The following is a 20,209-nucleotide window of genomic DNA, read 5'->3' as shown; positions in this document are numbered from 1 at the left end:
TCTTATTCTGATCTTTCTATTGTCTATCAAAGCAGACATTGAGACTAATTTTTTAATTGTATTTATATAAGGTAGTGCATGGAAGAGTACACTGTTTAACAAGCATTGTTACTATGGCTCTGCATGTTTTTGCCCAACGTGTGAATGCTTTTCCTGAGATTACCAGCTACTCATACCAGGATCAGTGCACCATTGCTCATACCCTTCTGGGTCATTGACTTTGTACCAGAGGAGTTTACTTCCTGAATCATTGTAGAAATAGATTATCTACAGGGGGAGTGAGATGGAGAAGATGCAGATCAGTTCTTAGTTTTCTAGTCTGTGTAGTCACTCACCCAGCAAAAGTTAATCAAAGCCTTTTTCTGCCTCTTGATCATATACACTATTCATGCTCATCAGATAGAAACACTAGAGCTGATGGAAGTATCCATGAGGCCGTATTGTGGTGTTTGTCTGGCTTCATATGTACTTCATTAGGCATTTGACAGAAGTCCACTCTCATGTACTCTGATGCTGTCATTGACCTGGAAGGATCTATCTGGGTAATTTACCCTGGAAATGGTATACACTAGACTGGTTTTAGGCAAATTCAGCACTTACTGTTTTCTCTATATAGATTTACAATCAAGAAACACCAAATATCTGTATTGTAATATTAGAAAAAGTGAAGTTTTCTTTGGTTTATGAAGGGTTTCTTCAGTTGTCAACGAATTTTTGCCATTTTATTTAATTTACCTGATTATAAATGTGTTTCTAAATGGTTTTAGAAATATTAGCATACGACCTTAAATTGCTTGTCAGCAAACTATTCCTTTGGGAATTGAACTCTGAAATCATGAGAAAACTGGGATATAACTTACAGAGTGTAAATGCACTTTCTGAAATTTTGTTATTTTCAGATCTCCATTTCCCAGGCATGCAGGGAAGAAATAGGGCAAAGACAGTATAAATATGCTGATAGTGAAGCCCTTGAGTCTGAATTGGACTATGAACTTCTTGGCAGGAAACCATATCTTGTTCTTTTATATTCTTGGCACCTAGTGCCTGGCACATAGAAGGTGACCAATAAAAGTTTAACTGTTATTGAATTATTGAAGTGAATATGTCTGAATATTAAATAAAGGGCATGCACTCTGTCCCTTTCGGTAATATCAGTAGACTTCAAAAGGGAATGTGGTTACCACAATTATTTTGGAAAAATACCAGGTAAATATTACATTTTCTCTAACAAAGTATTCATGAGGACCATTGGTTCATGGCTTAGAACTAGGTTCTTTGGTATTATTGGACCTCAACTTTATCCACTACCTTATTATCTAAGAAGAGATAACTTAGAAGGGGTTAAAGTCACAAAGCAGGTTCAGTGACTGTTAGTTACTTTCTGTTCTCCCTGATCTTTTCTGAGAGAAAGTGCTAGAGACTTCATGTGGATGTTTTAGCTCAGTTTTTAAAATCCACTTGTGACTTTTGAAAAAGGAACCAAGTGAAGATACATTGAGACATTCCTAGTCCCTAGAGCTATAAAAACCACTCTAGTGACGTTTAAACCACCATTTATTTTAACCAAAATAACAATGAAACATTACTACCACCTAAATCTCATACATCATTGAAGATTTTCCATATTCTCTAACGATGTCCTGTATGAGGAAGGGTCCAGTTCAGAATCAAGTGTTGCCTTTAATTGCCATGTGTCTTTAGGCTCCTCTTTCTTGAACATTTATTGACTGATTGACTCTCATGACTTTGATACTTTCAAGTATTATAGACCTGTTATCTTATAGATGTCTCTCAATTTGGGTTTATCCTGTGTTCCTCATAATTGGATTCAGGTCATAAATCCTTAGCAGGAATATCACAGAGGGATACTGTGTTCTGCATGTTGCATCTGATTGGGTGGTCCATGGTTTTGCCTTGTTTTATTATTGATGATGCCCATTTTGATCATTTGATAAAGGTGTAATGTACCTGACTTCTTCGCTGTCAAGTTACTAATTTTACCTTTGTAATCAATCAGAATTCAAAGTGATATAAATATTCTTTATCAATCTCTGAGTCTCTCTAACATAACATAGTGATTATTATGTAAGTTGGTTTTTTCCTTTTCTTTTTTTTCTGGAAGGAAGGAAGGTGGACATATAGACTGGCTGGCAAGGCCTACCTTTATTTTGTCTAGGCAGGTCACATGATTTAGTAGCTAAACTTGAATTTAAAAATGAGGCATTTCTTTAAAGTGCCCAATAATGTCTCTTAAATTCTAAGGAGAAGGCAGTCTTATTTGCCCAACTAACTGAATGGGAAAATAAAACTATGTACTTAATGTCTATTCTTTAAGGATTTGAATTATATTAGCTCTTAATTCATTAAAATAGATAAGTATTGAACACCTAACATGCCTCACAACCTAGGAGAGAGAGGATCTTGTGCACAAACACAGACACTAAAAACAATGTGGTAGGTGCCTTGTGGAAGAGCAGGTCTCACAGGGGAGGACAACAGGGGGGATCCTTTGTTGGGCTTTGATAAATAACTGTGAAGTGAGGAGGAAATTTCAGGCACCAAAGGGCATGCTGTATTTGGGGAATGAAGAATAGATAGAGTGTCAGAACCTGACGGATCTTAGGGTAGAAATTTGGTGCAGCCACATTGTTAAGAACTCTCTGAAGACAGGAATTTTTATTCATTTATTCTTTGGTATGTCCCAAATGCCTAGAAGAGTGTCAGGTACAGTACATAGCAGGCGCTCAATACGTGTTTGATTTAATGAATGGACTTGGAAACCACTTAATTTGCCAGGACACTATTTAGTAAGTGATTATCTGATAGCTATGGCCATTTTTTTCCCAGCAGAACTTTGAACATTTAGCCTAAGTGATTGTTAAGGAAAGAATGTTTCAGGATCGCAGATCTGTACACTACATTCAGATGTGCGACAAAAGTGTGTGTCTCTTCTTTCTACATCTTTATCTGTTTCCCATACATGCCCTGGTCTCATTCTTGATTGCAAATAAGCATATTCAAATTTCTCCCACTCTCCCCCATACTCTGGATGCTTAAATTCCTTTTGTAACATTTAGATGTCATTTTTGGACTCATTTCTTTTTTTTTCCTGGTGAGCGATTCATCTCTTGTTAGTATTTCTGTCCTATTTTATATATCTGATGGTCACTTATATAACAGCTCAGTACCTTACCGTGATCATATCCTTAGGATGTCCTGACTGCTTGGCTGCAGTTTCTTGAAGGTCTTAAAAACCTTGAGAATTTAACTTTCTTCAAAGTCAAATCAGGGTTTCAAATTTTGCTTACTTCTTTTAATTGTAACTGTATTGGCAAAAATTATCAGAAAGAAGAAAAGGATACTCTAGAATCTCAGTGGAAATAAATACATCCTTCCAGGTGCCATTTCCTATTCCTGAACACTCACTGTGTTAATAAAGTGACATTGATCTCTCTGTTGCTTCTTCAGGTTAGTTGTAGCATAAACCCCTTTGGATGATCTTGGAAATCATTTAAATTTTCTGAAAAACTGACAACTAGATTTTATACTGCATGTAAGACACTTTTTGTACTACTCCTCATTTATGTATTTTGACCAGCTTTATTCTGAAGAATCTAAAACATGGTGAACAAAATAGAACCGAGAGAAAATATCTTGGTGCAGAATGACTATTTTTTTTTTCCTTTTTTCAATGTGGATATAATTTCAGCTTATAATCTATAACTTATCAGATAGTCTTGCTCAGGAAAAGAACAGTATAATTTTTAGTTGACAAAGGACTTTTATAGATTTGATCTCATTTAATTTTTACAATGTCCCTGTGAAGTATTATCAGCATTTTTAGGTATGAGGAAGCTGGGCATCAAAGAGAATAGGTGACTTAATTAAGATCACACAGCACATTGTGGAACTGGGGTTTGAAGCAATCTCTTGCCAAACAGATCAGTGAAAACAATGTTCGGTACATTTTCATTTTGAGTGGTAACTTTTATATTTTCAGTAGTATTTTTTAAAATAAGCATTGGTTAATTACCTTAGCAGTAGTCAGTGATCATATTTGATATATCAAGATGTTTTTAAAAAATATTTTGTATCAAAATGGTCATTATTACTTTTCCTAATGGCTTTTTAAGAATGAATATTTCAAGTCTTTGCAGCTCACCTGACCCAAGCAGAGCATTCTGCATATCAGATACGTTAAAATGGGAAAAGACACCTGTTGGTGTTGGGTACAAGAAAGTGGTCCCAGCACCCACCCCCTCTCTCCTATTGTCCTCTCTGTGTAGGATTCTCTCACAATCCAGTCATTCTTTTTCTCAGCATGGATAGGGCTGACAAAGGATACAGTGTTATTGGTTTTTCTACTGCGTTGGGCCCCTTTCAAGGCTCTCATTCTGGGGGGAGAGAAAGGAGTAGGTTTGGGTCACAGGCTACCATCAGGACAAATCTGGTGCTAATCATGGCAGTCCGGTCTGTCTCCATGCCTCAGACCTGCTGAAGATCTCTCTAAAGTTCTCCAAGATTCTGGTGTCCTCAGTATAAATCCTAGCAAGGATAGAGGTGGGCCTGCACCATCCAACTTTTAGTTAGTTATTTTCTCATTGGTTTGGAAGTGGTTATTTTTTTTATTTATTTTTAATATTTTTTTTAAGATGACGGGTAAGGGGATCTTAACCCTTGACTTGGTGTTGTCAGCACCACTCTCACCCAGTGAGCTAACCGGCCATCCCTATATGGGATCTGAACCCATGGCCTTGGTGCTATCAGCACCGCACTCTCCCGAGTGAGCCATAGGCTGGCCCAGTGGTTATTTTTTTAAAAGCTACTTTTACATGTCTGGAATTGGGATGTGTTTTAAGTTGGTCACAATTAATAGGAAGTGTCTGTTTTCGGGTAGGGGGCTGTGTATATGAAAAAAGAATCACTCAGTGATTATCTTCTCTACAAGTTTCAAGTGCTTGCTCTCCATCTCCGCCTGTTTATGTTTTTACATCATCCTCCATTTATTTCTAGACATTCATTGTGTCAAAATACTACCTAAAAATATAGAAAATTTTATACTTCTGGAGCAGTTGCTCCCCTACTTTAACTCTGGTACCTTGCTCAGCTCCTGTCATGCCCCATTTCCTGTCTTAGAGCCAGGCTGGTTTACACTGGTTCATACCAAGTAGCACTGCATCAGGAGAAGTGGGCAGATGGGGGAGGACACCGTCTCTCTCATTGATTTGTTCTTCCTATGACCAAGTCAAAGCATTTAGTATATAATTATTCTAGAAAAAAAATTCTGGCAATACCAGAAAACAAGTCATTTTCTATCCAGGTCATGATCACTAAAAAAAAATAATAATAAAAATGCAAATACTCTAACATATAGCATCTGATTATGATAAAAATGTACTATCAATATGTCCTTATTCTACCTTTTTCACAAAGGTCTTAAGACAATTCACTTTACAAGGAATGAAATGATTATTTTTATTTGAGGTGGTCTTTTCAAGATACATATATATTGATATCTATAGATATATATATATATAGATGTATGGATAGATAGATATCAATATATAGAGAGATATAAAACTTCTTTACAGCAAAATGTAGGTGGGTATGTATAGGAATGGAACTATACATACTAATAGTGAGGGGAGAGCCTGTGAATGTTTATTTCCTGTTCAATATTTGATCCGTTATCGGGATTATTTTCTCTTATTGACATTTTCAAAATTGCATAGTTCTTCCCCTGTGGTTTAGGTTCTCCTAAACCCCTGGAGATGGGCTCTGGGTTTGGGCGTGTGATGATGGCTGAAGCCCAGACACCCCTGCTCCATTCTTGCCACGCCATCTAGTGGAGCAGTATGCATGCAGCGCTAGCCAACTAAATACAAAGGACTGGATGCAATTCTAAATTCATATGTTGAGTGAATTAGGATGTTAATTCTGTAAATATATGCACAAATATTCATAACAAACATAAGAAGTGGTACTTCTAGTAAATGGTAGTTGATAAGTTAAAAAAGAAAAGTCTTTAACAAATTGTATTAAATACAAGAATAACTAGTAGAGTCCCTAAAATGAAAAGTAATGAGAGAAATCTCACACTGCAGTTATTAAAATATATTATAAAATAACAGAAAATAAAACTCTTTGTCACAGCACAAGAATGGATAGATAGCTCAGTGGAACAGAATAGAATTCAGAAATTGACAGAAAGGGTGTCATTTCAGATCACTGAGGACAGGATAAAATATTCAATAAATGGTGATGAGAAGACTGACTAACGATTTGGTTAAAAATAAAGATGGATTCCAGCCTTATTCTTTTCTTCCAAGTAAATATCGGATGAATGAAAGGTTGAAACATTAAAGCAATGATTCTATAAAATTGCTAAAATGGAGCATTTAAAAGATAATCTTGAAATGGGAAAGGCTTGCTAAGAAAAGACATTGTATTATGAAAAGATGTTTTATCCTTCTAGCAAACAAAAAAAGTTGAAAGAAAACTGAGAAACAATAATACTTAAAAGGTTGATACTAAAGATAAAGAGTTAAATGGTAGTATATTGACATCATCTAATATAGTACTGTATAAACTTTATGCAAATAGCTTGAATTTGTGTTTTTTCTGATTAGTCATGTGAGATGAAGCATCTCTCTATGTTTATGTCGTTTAGTTTCCTTCTGTGAATTGGGTGTCTTCTCGTTGTTGGTGGGTTTTTTTTCCCACTCATTATTTTGTCTTAGTATTAATCCTTTGTTATATGTGCTATAAATATTTCTGCCAGTCTATTTATTGTTCTGTGGCTTTTAAAAATGTGTTTCATACTCTGGAAGTTTATTTGTTCTATAGTCAGATCTGTTCGTCTTTTCTTTATGACTTCTGGAGTCTGAGACTTTCTTAGGAAGACCTTGCCCACCCAAATGCAATAAAAGTATTCTTTTGTGTTTTCTTCAAGAACTTAATATATTTTAATTTGATTTAACTTTTTAATTCTTCTGTGATGTATGATAGAGGAGGGATAGAACCTCATATTTTTTCCCAATTTGGTAGCTGGATGACTCTTTTCCCCGCTGATGAAAATTCCCTTCTGCACAGCAGTTTGTCTCTGCTCTACTAACACTTCTGCTAACACTGAAGACTTTCCATTGCAGTGACTCTAGACTCTGACTATGCTTTTTCAAAATTTTCTTGGACTTTCTTGTAGATTTTTTTTTCTAGATGAATTTTGGACTCAGCTTTTAAGTTCCATAATATACTCATGGAATGTAGGCTGAGATGAATTAAATGTAATTTTATAAAAAATTTGCATGTTCATAACACCAGTATTTCCCTTCAGGCACGTGTTACATCTCTCCATTTATTCAGGCTTCCTTTTTCAGTCCTTTAGTAAAGGTTTCATGTGTTCTTCATGCATATTTTGTACATTTGTGTTAGGTTTATTCTTAGATATTTATGGATTTTGTTGATATTGTAATTGAACTTCTATAGTCCAATTTTTAAATTTGGTATTTGCGTGGGGGCAGTAGGATTCTCAAGTATCTGTATTCTTAAGTGTTAATTTCTAGTACTGAGTTTTTTTTTATGTTGAACACATTTATTATAAAGTTTTTTTTTGAAAGAGCAGTTATTAAATCAATTTACTTTTTATAATTGATGGGGTCTTAAATTCCAGAAAACACTGTATATGAATATATAGGAGAGAGAGCACCTAGGGCCTCACAGCCCATTGGAGATATAGGCATACTTTCCATGAAGTTCATTTCCAGAGTCGTTGCCATGAGTTCAGAAAATTTACAATCCCTTCAGCCTCTGGCTCTTGCATCTGTTCATGCCTCCTGAATGTCAGTCACCTTTGCCAACCAGATCCAAAACCCAAACCCTTCAGTGTTCCCATAAATATCCATCACACCAAAGGTTTTATAAATTTAGGCTGAAGGTGAAAGATCATGGGGGGATGGTTTACATTCAGGCCAGCTGACCATGGGTTTCCTATCTCTATTCTAGCCTTTCACCTTGTCTCTTCTACGTCCAGCTCAGGAGACAGCAGTTTGGATGTCACGTTGGGTCCTGGCTTTCCCATCTAAGCCAAATGGAGTATTGTCCTCTGAAAACACTAAGTACTTTTCCTGAAGGAAACCATGATGTGTTCAACTTTTCTGCTTCCATACATATCAGTATAGGTTATATATACTTAAATATATTCTTATTATGATTAATGACTAGGGTAGGAAAAAGCTGGAAAAATAGGCCTATGGACTTCATTTTATATCATGCGGGAACAAAGAACAAACAACTGAAGTGTTTATTGCATAGTCAGTAGAAACTCAAAGACTTTTTAAGTCCTTATGAAACAAAATTTAGGTAATGTTATTACCATAAGGACTAGTATATCAGAATGTAAACTTTTTGTAAATAGCAATGACCGTGAAAATTTCATCTTTAGAGAATTGGGTAGTAAGTGATAAATTATTTTAAGACAAACCACAGGCATAAAACACCATGTGTTCAAATCACTTATATTTGTTTTAAGTACATCTGGCTTAGGACCATACATAAAATTAAAAATTTTAAATCAGTTTGCTCTTATTTCTTATTTTGAATCCACATATAACACCATTAAATTTTTCAGCACTTGTGATATTCTTGGTAAATGTACAAGAATGTAAGTTAAAAGCTTTAGTCCAAGGTTGATATAGCCTTTTTTCTTTTATATATTTATAAACAAATAGTTTTCTGGAAAATAACATGTTTTGGTAAGGTTTTCTTCTCTACCAAATAATTGTAGTCTATTTTACTCACTCAATAGCTAGAAGGATGTACCATCGTCACTCTCGGTCATGTAGAGACACTATTCACTAATTCATTTGGGGCATAGAATGTGGTCTCCCTGTTTCCTGGTAAGAATTAGTACAATAGAACCAGTTAATATAAATCTTAAGTGATAAGAAGACTAGAAAAGGGACAAGAAGAAAGAAAATGTAGGCCTAACTTTCCATTTAAATACTTAATTAAGTAGTGCATTGATGCCATTGTGGTGACACTTCCTATTGTGTACTTCTCAGTGCTTCTCAGCTGCAAATCAGGTTCTGCTAGAAAGTGTTGTGTGATGCAAAACCATGGTGGCATAGCCATGGCGGTTACCCATTTGTCCTGAGCTCTGTGAGATACGACTATGACAGCTCACACTGTCATTATGAATACAGAGTGGGTCTGGCCCCTGTTTTCATGACTGCATTGTGGCATAGGTGTTGTCAGTGGACAACAGGGTTGTTGTCCTTATGGTGGAATTACGTATTCCTCAAAGTGCCATGGCTTTATTAGTTTTCATATGGGAAACTGAAGCTCGGTGTCTTTGGCAAAGATTTATTCAAAGGGATAACTTACCATTAAAAACAAGTTTGTGCCTGTAGAATAAAATAAAGCAAGGGTGGTGCTTTAAAGGAACTGCTTTAATTTTTAATACAAGTCAATCACTGACAATTTTTTATTTAATTTTAACATAGTTGATTTTACATATCTGTAGGGTACAGAGTTGAATATCATTACTTGTGTGCAATATGTGATGCTTAAATCAGGATAATTAGTATATTCAACATTATACAATGTAATGGTCCTTCATGGCCCTTTGTCAATTCCTCCCTTCCCCTTCCTTTCCCTCCCCCTTTCCCACCTCTGGTAAACTCAGTTCTTTTCCCTCTTTTTGAAAGTTCAACATATTATTGTGATTGTTGTTCCTTCCTTCCTTCCATCTGTCCGTCTGTTTAGTTTTTAGCTCCTACTTATGATTGAAGACATGTGGTATTTCTCTTTCTGTGCCTGCCTTATTTCACTTAATATGATTTTCTCTAAGTTCATCAATGTTACTGCAAATGGCAGAATTTCATTCTTTTTTATGGTTGAGTAGTATTCTATTGTGTACACATGCCACATTTTCCTTATCCAGTCATCCAACGATGGACATTTAGGATGGGTCCGACTCTTGGCTATTGTAAATAGAGCTGTGATAAACATGGGAGTGCAGGTATCCCTTCAACATGATGATTTCCATTCCTTTGGATGTATACCCAGAAGTGGAATTGCTGGATCATATGGCAGTTCTATCTGTAATTGTTTGAGGAAGCTCCATACTGTTTTCCATAATGGCTGCACCAATTTACAGTCCCATCAACAGTGTAGGAGAGTTCCCCTTTCTCTGCATCCTCAGCAGCGTTTGTTACTCTCTGTCGTTTTGATAATAGCCAGTTTAAGTGGGGTGAGATGTTATCTATGTGGTTTTGATTCTCATTTCTCTGATGCTGAGTGACATTGAGCATTTTTTCATGTGTCTGTTGACCATTTGTGTATCTTCCTTTGAGAAATGCCTATTCAGCTCCTTTGACCAGTTTTAAATTGGGTTGTTTTTTTACTGTTAAGTTGTGGCAAAAATTTGTCAAAGATGAATTAACAAATTTTTACCAACATGATTGGTTTTTCATATGTTCAATCCACGTGTTTTGTTTGTGTTCTCATACAAATTTATCTCTGTCTCTGTATCCAACATCAGTTCAGTTTTTTGACCTCTGAGATCTTAGGCCATTATACTACTGGCGTGTGTGTGTGTGTGTGTGTGTGTGTGTGTGTGGTTGTTACTTATTAATCTCATCAAATATATCATATGCCCTCCTTATTAGTTAGTGATGTAGGATGAAATATTTTAAACAAAAGCATTTGCTTAGAGGAAAATATCATATCCTCTTTACTTTCTAATTAAGAAATCTACTTAAAGTCTTTTTATAAACTGAGCTATTGATGACACTGATTATGAACTGTATTGTACACATAAAATTAACTGCCCTGTTTTGATTTACAGGATCTCCAAAGGTGGGTAAATGGTGCTAATGAACATGGCTTTGTCCTGGTATCTTTTGGAGCTGCTGTCAAGTATCTGTCAGAAGACATCGCTAATAAATTGGCAGGAGCTCTGGGGAGATTGCCTCAAAAAGTGATTTGGAGGTAACGTAATAATACAGATTGTTTCTTTATTGTGGATTTTCAGTATTCCCTTGTTTAGTCCACAGGTCCCTGTGAAGCACAGCACATCAATTCCTTGGCAAGAGTAGCAGGATGTCTGACTTTACATTTTGTTTCTTAGCGTATTGAAATCTAGGAATTAATTCATAAGACTGTGATGATGAAGAGACCTCTGGCCTATAGTGTAGAAAGAAGATATGGTTTGGAATGATTTATTCTTGTGTTGGATGCATTTTTATGTTTCCCTCAGATATCTACCTTCATTTACTGTTCTATTATTTATTATCATTTTTAAAAATTTAGTTCTAATTGCATGCCTTTCTATATACTCCTTCAAATCAGTTTTGGTATGAGATAGAGAATGATGGATGAATGAATAAATAGGTAAAATATTTTATGGACTCTTTTTGGCTTCCGTTTTGTCAGCTTTACAAATGCTTTTGATTTCTTTTATCCAAGAGACCAGGTCTTTTAAAACAGTAATTTACCAGTTAATACCGGTTAAAACAGACTCATAGAGTGACCCCACCCTCCTTTGGGAGGCACTGCCAACAGGTGTCTGCTTCTGGAATTTCCAGTGCAATGTTTAGGAATTGGACCTCAACACTTTACTCAGCATGCATTTATTTAGTACCTGCCACATCTGTTGAACTCTAGGGATACAATAGTGAATGACATCGGCCCCATAGTTTCTACCATAATTAGAAGAAAGTGTGTCTCAAGCTGCGGGTTTTCCCTTTGTAACAACTATGTAGAGTTTAGCTTCCACTTCTCCTGGATGAGCTATAAAATGGTTACATATTTTATACTAAATGTTTAGGATTTTTGTTTTCAGAGTCTAGTCCCATTGAGTTTCCTCTGTTATTGGGCTTAACCCAGAAAGTACCCCTTCTGCTTTATTTAGGACAGTTTGTGTCTGTTCAATTCAGGCTCCTTTGTCATTCTCTTAGTTATTAAGCACCTTTAAGGTTGGTTTATGAAGGTCAGGCAGGGCATAGACTGTCCTTTTCTCTCAGAACTGGTATATCTAGGGCCAAGCTAGAGAAGAGTACTTTCTGTTTTCTTTCAATTCCTGTCATCCCATAGGCTCTGGGGGTGAAGGATTAGGTCTATTGACGGCCCTCTGGTGGCCCTCCCTGGCCCTTCATGTTTCAGCTTCTGGGTATTGACGGGGAATAACTTCTAGTGTAAGTTTATTTGATTGCTTTTCCCCCCATCTCTGGGTGTAGATGGGAGGAGCTGATGGAAAATAGATCTCTATATAAACAAATTATTTCTTATTTATCCCTCAATTAATGTTTATTTGATTAAAAAGAAACAATCAAATTTTTGTTGTTACTAAAGCATGGTTTTATTCTTAAAAATATCAACCAAAGATCATGTAACATTCATTTTAAATCTAATAATTTAACCAGAGAGCCTATATCATAAATAAGGTCTGATTTTTGAAAGATTTATTGTCTGGTGTACATTTTAGGTTTTCTGGAACCAAACCAAAGAATCTAGGAAACAACACTAAGCTCATAGAGTGGTTGCCACAAAATGACCTGCTTGGTAAGTCAGTGACATGTAGGTATTTACCTGACTTCGATTTTTACTGTGTAAATGTGATTTTTATATGTGAGTGGTTCATATAATACGTATGTAGTTTACAAGAGTGTCATTATGTTTTTATCTAGTAGCTCAAGTCTTAAATTTCAGGACAACATTCCTATTCTTTATTTATTTGAAAGCAATTTCTAAAATACAATCATTTTGGCCTATAAATTAAAAATTTTAGACTAGTCACCAATTATAGTTACCTGGAAAATATATTTAATAAGCTGTATAAGTTAGCACTGACTATCTGATTAGACTAATTGGGTAAAAGTAATAAAATTAAAACAAAGAAAATGTAAATTTGTTTTATAGTTTTATTATAGATATGTCTGAGAATACAGGAGAAATTCAAAGTTATTCATTTGTCTGGAATCAAAGAGAAGCAGAAGGCCAGGGAAGCAGTCCATTTATTTTAACATTAATGAGGTTATCTGCCTTGATTTCCCCCTAAATCACCAGGCATTTTTGAAGCACTTTATTTCTTTTTATGTGTTAATTTGGGGGAATCTAATCCTGAACTCGAAATTAAAATACCAATTATTATATATGTATCTTTTAAGTATATTTGAATGTAAATAATTTAACTCCATGTACAATAAGCACAGATAGTAAAAATATAAATTTTTATTTAGTAAATTTCTAGGAAAACATAATACCATATTATCCTTTAATATAATATTTAGTAAGGAAATTAATAAAAGGTTATTGATTTTGGCAATACTGATCACCATTTATTCAATAATACCAACACCTAACTTTTGTAAAAATGGCTTTAATGTTAAATTATAATTTTAAAAATAGACTTTTAAAATGTATTTTCTAGAAACTACAATGATCCTTCTAAACAGCCAACTGAATCTTGTAACTAAAAAACAGTAAAGCATCTTATTTATGTATTCTTTTCCATCTAGTTCATTATAAATATTATTGTACAAAAGATAAAAGTGAGAAATAAAGAGCACAAGGCAATTAATGTTTATTGATACTTGTATTTTTCCCTTGTATTCCTTTTATGTCTTTACTATGACTTCAGAGTCTATAGATGGTAGGAAAGAAACAGGAAACTTAAATAAGATAACTTGACTATAAGCTATCTCAGTGTAACAGCATGACGCTGTGTCTAGGAACATCTAAACTTTTATCATCTCTTATTATTATTATTTTTTTTACTGTGAGGTTCTACAGCCAGATGTAGCCACTTTGTGGTCTATGCCCAAACACCATCCTCCAGTCCCTAGCTCTTCTGGGTTCCTCACAATCTCAGCTCTCTGACTTTTCCAAAATTAGCATACTTTTTAACTCTATGCGTGACCTTTGCAGCTCCTTTAATGGCTTCTAATTCAGATCAGATTCCTCCAGGATAAGAAGTTGGAACCAAATCAGTGTCTTTCTCCTCCCCTACTCCCATACAACTCCTCTCCTCTCCACATGCCAGCCCTGCTTTATTTTTCTCTGCTGGGCTTGGTGTTTTTTTTTTTTTTTTTCCTTTTTGTCATTTTTCGTGACCGGCAACGGATCGCAACCCTCAGTGTCGCGCCCGTACTGGACCGAGACCGGCAACGGGATCGCAACCCTCGGTGTCGCGCCCACACCTCGCTCAGCCAGTGAGCGGCCAGTCTGTATGTGTGATCCGAACCCTCGGCGGGAGCGCCGCACAGTAGCAGTGCGCCACCAGGCCGGCCCATTGGTGGTTTGATTTTATTCAAAGAATGGTTCTGCTGATAAAAAGAAGGTTTGAAATCCAGTTCTAGGGCAGATTCTTTAGTTGAGCCTTATTATCTGAGAAGCTACTTGTGGCTAAGGGCTAGAGACACTGTCTGACTGATTCCACTATACTTCGGGATGGGAGAGAGCTCCGGGAGCCCCAAGAGATCATGGTTTATACACATAGTCAATTTTGTAACTGGCAAGTGAATATTTAAAACATTTGTTTTTCTGTATGGTATATTTTTTTTTTTCTGGCCAATAATGCATTTCCTATGTTCACTATTTATTTTTTTCCTATGTTCACTAATTATTTTTCTTACCCTTCTTATGAAAATTTTTCAATCCCTTTTATGAAATGTAGGCAGTTTACTAGGAGAACAAATCTGGGTTTTGAAATACCTCATTAATTTTGACAAATAAACTCTTTTATTCCATGACAACTCAATGTACTAAATGTACTTACAACTAATTTTTATAAATGTTTGTATACCTAAAATGTAAAATTGAACCTTACAATTGTGAAACATGGATGCTGATAGAATTTGAATGTCGTAAATAATGATTACTACGTAATGTTCCTCCTTGGATAAGCACATAAACTCTTCATGGACGCCTGGAATCCAGCCGTACATTTCACATATTTTTTTACAAAGTGTGTTTGACTTTAATATAGATGAAAGCTTGAGTAGCCAGAAAGTAGGTGTCTGTTTTCAGTAGAATGCAATTATACCCTGGTATTGTTTGGCATTTCTTGCTTTCATTGGCTTCCTATTAGTTATTGGCCATTTAAATACATGGTGCTAGTCAGGTGATGTTTGTGTTTGAGAGAAATCTGTAATATACTGCTAAAAAGGCTATATAATTCAGATACCTAAAAATGGCTAATTGATATATATGAATCAGATAATTATGTATATGACAAACAGTTTAATGGGTATAGAGCAGGAATCAGTAAAATTATGCTTTAAAAAATTCTATACGTCAAATGTATGTTTACTGTAGTGGTGGTTTTTAAGAAATTTATGGAAAAATCTTTCCTCTAGACTAATAATGTTGTTAAGTCGTTTTCTTTTTTATCCTTTTTTAGGGCATTCAAATATTAAAGCCTTCCTGAGCCATGGTGGTTTGAACAGTATTTTTGAAACTATGTATCATGGTGTACCTGTGGTGGGAATCCCACTCTTTGGAGACCATTATGATACTATGACCCGGGTACAGGCAAAAGGCATGGGGATATTGCTAGAATGGAAGACAGTTACTGAAGGAGAGCTATATGAAGCACTGGTGACAGTTATCAATAACCCCAGGTAAGGTTTCAATTAATATAAAAGCAGATGTAATATGTATACCACAGTATATTGTCAGTAGCCAGTTATTGTCAATAAGTTGTCAGTAAGCCAATTATGAAAATTTCCTTTAGATTCCTGTGATAATGCTTTGGGCATGTCTATAATTTGGAAAGTAAAAATAGCAATCATTTGGCCAGTGATTTTATGACCCTTAATAATATTCCCCTCGGATTTGCCAACCTGAGGGAGAAACCGCATTGTGAACAATCACTGGGTCCCTATAATGTGTCAAATGTTACGTCTTTTGTTCCATTTTCATACTCATAATAGCCATATATCACAGTTTTCATTATCCACGTTAGAGATGAGGCACTTGAAACTCAGAGAGCTTTGCCTACAGTCACACAGCTGTTAAGAGCAGAAATTTGAAACCAGGACCGCATGATTCCTAAGCCAGTGCTCCTGGGCTTCCCTAGCACTGGGTATCACTAAAATGCTGAGATTTATTTATGCAGGTGAATGATGAATCAGAATCTTTATTTTTTCTTTTTAAATTCTTGATGAGCCTCAAAGGGTAAAGAGCTGGCTTGTGTAGTTTTAAAACAAAGCAGCAGTATTCTGCATTTCTAGGCATGATGTTTAATGTATCTTGCATTTCAAGTGATATTAAAGATTTTAAAGGTGTAAGCTTTTTCTGTTTATACCCAAGGGATATAATAACAATGGATGGAGAAACTGTCATATTCTAAGGAACAACCAAAGATAAGAAAAATTATTTCACATGAAATGATACAACTTGCATATAAAATGCTGAATTCAGCTGAAGTTCATTTTACTGCCTTAATGTGGGCTCAGAGGCAACCTTCATGGTTTATGATTTAGTTTACACTCTTCCCGTGGCCTATCAAGTCTTTGCACATGTCCAAATTTTTGTTCCTCCATAAGGCACAATTCAAAAGCTGTATCCTCGATGATATAATTTATAATTTCTTCAGGAAGAAATTATTTTCTTGGCTGAACAATGCAAACCTTAATCTAGGATCCATGCTCAAAGGGGTTTTGGCCATTTGTCAAAGATTGGCAAACCAATGTGCAGTTATGTATTTTTAAATTAAAATAAAATGGTTACATTTTATCACTTTTTGTGATTATCTACTCTAACTGGTTTTCTAATTAACGATTTAAGAAGGTGTTTTCTTTATACGTGGGTCATGCGTGCATATACATATATGCTGCATATAATGTCAGATATCACTTCATAATTAGTAGTGTTTCTCAACCTCTTTTTACCTGTTTAATAAATGTATTATCCTCACACTGTCATTTAATGTTATTTTAAATTAAAACAAAATTAAATGTCATTGCTTTAAAAAAAAGTGGTGGAACAAAGTTCTGCTTCTTTTTCTATCCCTCTCTTTTCGAAACTAATAAATTTGCTCTCCTTCCTATTTGAGACTCATTGATTAATAGTATTTAAAAGCATATGAGAGGGCTGGCTGGTTAGCTCACCTGACAGAGTGTGGTGCTAATAATACCATGGTCAAGGTTTGGATCCCTGTACTGGCCACTTACCAAAAAAATTTTTAAAAATCAAAATCAAAAAATCATGGAGAGAGAGACTATTTGTGGTGTAGTGTGGAAAGAACATAGGGTTTGGAGTCAGAAAAACTTGAATCTGAATCTCAACTTCGTAATCATAATAAAGTTATTTATTCTCTCTGATTTTCATTTTCCTCTTTAGTTTAAAATTTATTTTATTGGGTTAACATAAGATAATGTGTTTAAAGCACTTAACCCAGTGCCTGGAACATACTAGGTAGTTGATAAAGGATAGTTGTTTTTATTATTTTCCCCATTTTTCTTTTATTATTTTTTATCTTTTTTTATTGAAACATAATTGACTGTACGTAGCTGTGGGGTACAGCATTAAATATCATTACCTGTGTGCAATATGTGATGCTCAAATCAGAATAATTAGTATATTCAGCATTAAACAATGTAATCATTTTTGTGGCCCTTTACCAGTTTCTCGCAAACCACCCCCCTTCCCACCTCTGGTGGCCTCCTGTATATACATGACCATTCTCTGTTTTGCCCCACTCCATAGCTACCGTGAAAGGGCCCAGAAGCTTTCGGAAATTCATAAGGATCAACCTGGTCACCCTGTCAATCGGACTATCTATTGGATAGATTACATTCTTCGTCACAACGGAGCTCATCACCTACGTGCCGCTGTCCATCAAATCTCTTTCTGTCAGTATTTTTTACTGGATATTGCTTTTGTGCTTTTGCTTGGTGCTACCTTGTTTTACTTTCTCTTGTCCCGGGTGACAAAATTTATCTACGGAAAAGTCAAAAGTCTGTGGTCTAGAAATAAGCATAGCCCAGTTAATGGACATTACCACAATGGAATTCTCAATGGCAAATACAAAAGAAATGGCCATATTAAACATGAAAAGAAGGTGAAATGAGCCAGCAGCCCAGGTGGTAGAAACAAATCTGTTCAGTCATCAAATTTTTATTGCTATAATTTAGTCTAACAGCTACTAAAAGTAAAACTTCAGAAAACAATTCTAACATGCCCTTATCAGATCTTACTAATGAAATTCTGTGGAATTAAAATGGCTGTAAAAAGCACAAACCTAAAATGCAAAAATGTATTTTATTCAAATACTGATGCAGAGTTTTGGCACTGAACCTTTTAGAAGCCTTAATTATTTAAATCGAGTAAGTGACCATGTCAGACCTTAGTGTTAAAATCTTGATATGTGTGTGTCCCAGATAAGGAATGGTCTCTTTTTTCTTAATAAGTATGTGTATGTGCATGTGCGTGTGTGTTTGTGTGTATCCTAATTAAGAGCGCTTTTTAGCTGGCTGCTTATTATACCTGTTAAAGGTACAACACATTCAAGAATGAAGTAGAAAGTCAGGATCCGCATGTTTCTCTTCTAGCATTTAGTATGTGTGAACTCAGAACACCACCATGAAAGCATGAGAAAAACACTTTTCTCTCAAAACTGGATGCAGAGGAAGAAAGTGAAAAGATAAATGGCACAGTTTTTTGTACGTTTTGTTTGTTTTAGTTTTGTGTTTTGTTTTTTTTACAGACTATGGACAAATCTGGGGGAAAACGTGATTAAGTAAATGTATAAATTGGTTATCACATTTTACTTTTTTCTCCTACCAATAATTTTCCTCTGGAAGAATTTTATAGTTCTATTTCATTTTAATGAGTAACATTATGTTAAATGCATAATTAAGACAAAGCAACAAAGCTCTGACTTTTGTTCAAAGTACTGAAGATATATTTGCTTACGTAGCATTTTTAAACAGGGCCGTTGTTTGAATGTTTATGTAACTGTTTGGTTTTCTATAATGTAACTTTTGGATGTTCAGGGGTTACATTTCCAAAGTTTTAACTTTAAAAAACATCTTCTTCATCCCTTTTATTGTCTGGGCCACACAATCTATATTACCTAGGTGCCAACATTTAATTCTTTTAAATGGAACATTTGAAGTTCTCTATATTGGTACCTGCTTTGTCTGGAGAGGTTTGAGATCTTGTTAACAAATCAGACTTTAGATGATACACACAAGTGACAGAGAATTTGTACCACTTGTTTGTGAAAATGAGTTCCTATTGCACTCCTTACTCCTTCAGCCAGCATCTCAGCAGCTTTTTATGGTCATTGTGGCTGACATGGAGCAGTGACAGTATTCATTTGAGAACAGGGATGCAAGTCACAGACATCATAAAATCAGGACCTCCCTGCTGAACTGTTCACTAGTTGGCAACTATAAGTTTGTTCCATGTCATTCTGTTTACCTAGCACTTGCACTACACATGTTGAGTGTATGCTTTATTTATTTGTAGTTTGAAATCCCATGTCTGACAGCTGAGAGTAGAAAAATACATTTACCTAATGTTATTCACTAACATTGAAGAGTTGTGAACATTCTAGAATCTGTAAATCCTTGTCATACACTATGACAACTCATTACAGTCCCACCAGGAGCCACTCTCCTATACTTAGAAATAATGTCACAAGTAGTTTTCTAATGTACAATGCAGACCAATGTACTGCTCTCTGAATACTTGAAGAAATGCTATCATACATAGAAGCCTATTAGTTATACCTTTTCACAATCCTACCACAATGTTGTTGTTAAAAGGCAAAAAAGACACAGGCAATGAATAGTGGGATGGTAATGGGACTTGAGTGTATGAATGAGTTGATTTTACCTTTTTGGAATTTGAAGTTGACAGTACGCACTGACTGGATGATTAAGCATAAGTTAATATCCACTGTGATAAGAATTTAAACAATAAACATGATTTAAAATAGAGAAATGTTGTTGGAATAAAATTTTTATTCAGATTTTATTTCACAATATTATACATATTCATTAAGAACATGTTTCTAAGGCAGGTCTCCCAACTTTTGTATTTATATATGAGTATGCAATGTATTAAATGTGAGAATGTTTTTTATTATTAAACAGCGGGATTTACATTACAGATACATCAACATGGATCTTAAAACTTTGTCCCAGAATTAAGAATGTTAAGTGTAGATATTTACTGATCATTGTTGTTGTTTTTTTCC

The 20,209-nt window shown here is 35.2% G+C and overlaps 1 protein-coding gene across 2 annotated transcripts in view; it reads left to right on the top strand.

The window, feature by feature from the left end:
• UGT8 (UDP glycosyltransferase 8) overlaps positions 1-19,953 on the top strand; it is an 81,412-nt gene extending 61,459 nt beyond the window's left edge. For both annotated transcript variants that reach the window (XM_008563264.1, XM_008563810.1), the window contains exons 3-6: positions 10,847-10,989; positions 12,485-12,561; positions 15,401-15,620; positions 17,710-19,953. In XM_008563264.1, the coding sequence (XP_008561486.1) occupies positions 10,847-10,989; positions 12,485-12,561; positions 15,401-15,620; positions 17,710-18,073 (804 nt within the window). In that variant the 3' untranslated portion in view covers positions 18,074-19,953. The remainder of the gene's footprint in view (positions 1-10,846; positions 10,990-12,484; positions 12,562-15,400; positions 15,621-17,709) is intronic.
• The last annotated feature ends 256 nt before the right edge of the window (positions 19,954-20,209 follow it).

The sequence above is a fragment of the Galeopterus variegatus genome, unplaced genomic scaffold, assembly GCF_000696425.1.
Source record: "Galeopterus variegatus unplaced genomic scaffold, G_variegatus-3.0.2 Scaffold2, whole genome shotgun sequence".
Lineage (NCBI taxonomy): Eukaryota > Metazoa > Chordata > Mammalia > Dermoptera > Cynocephalidae > Galeopterus > Galeopterus variegatus.
The sequence above is the reverse complement of the archived record's forward strand: the minus strand, read 5'-3'. Positions and strand labels throughout refer to the sequence as shown.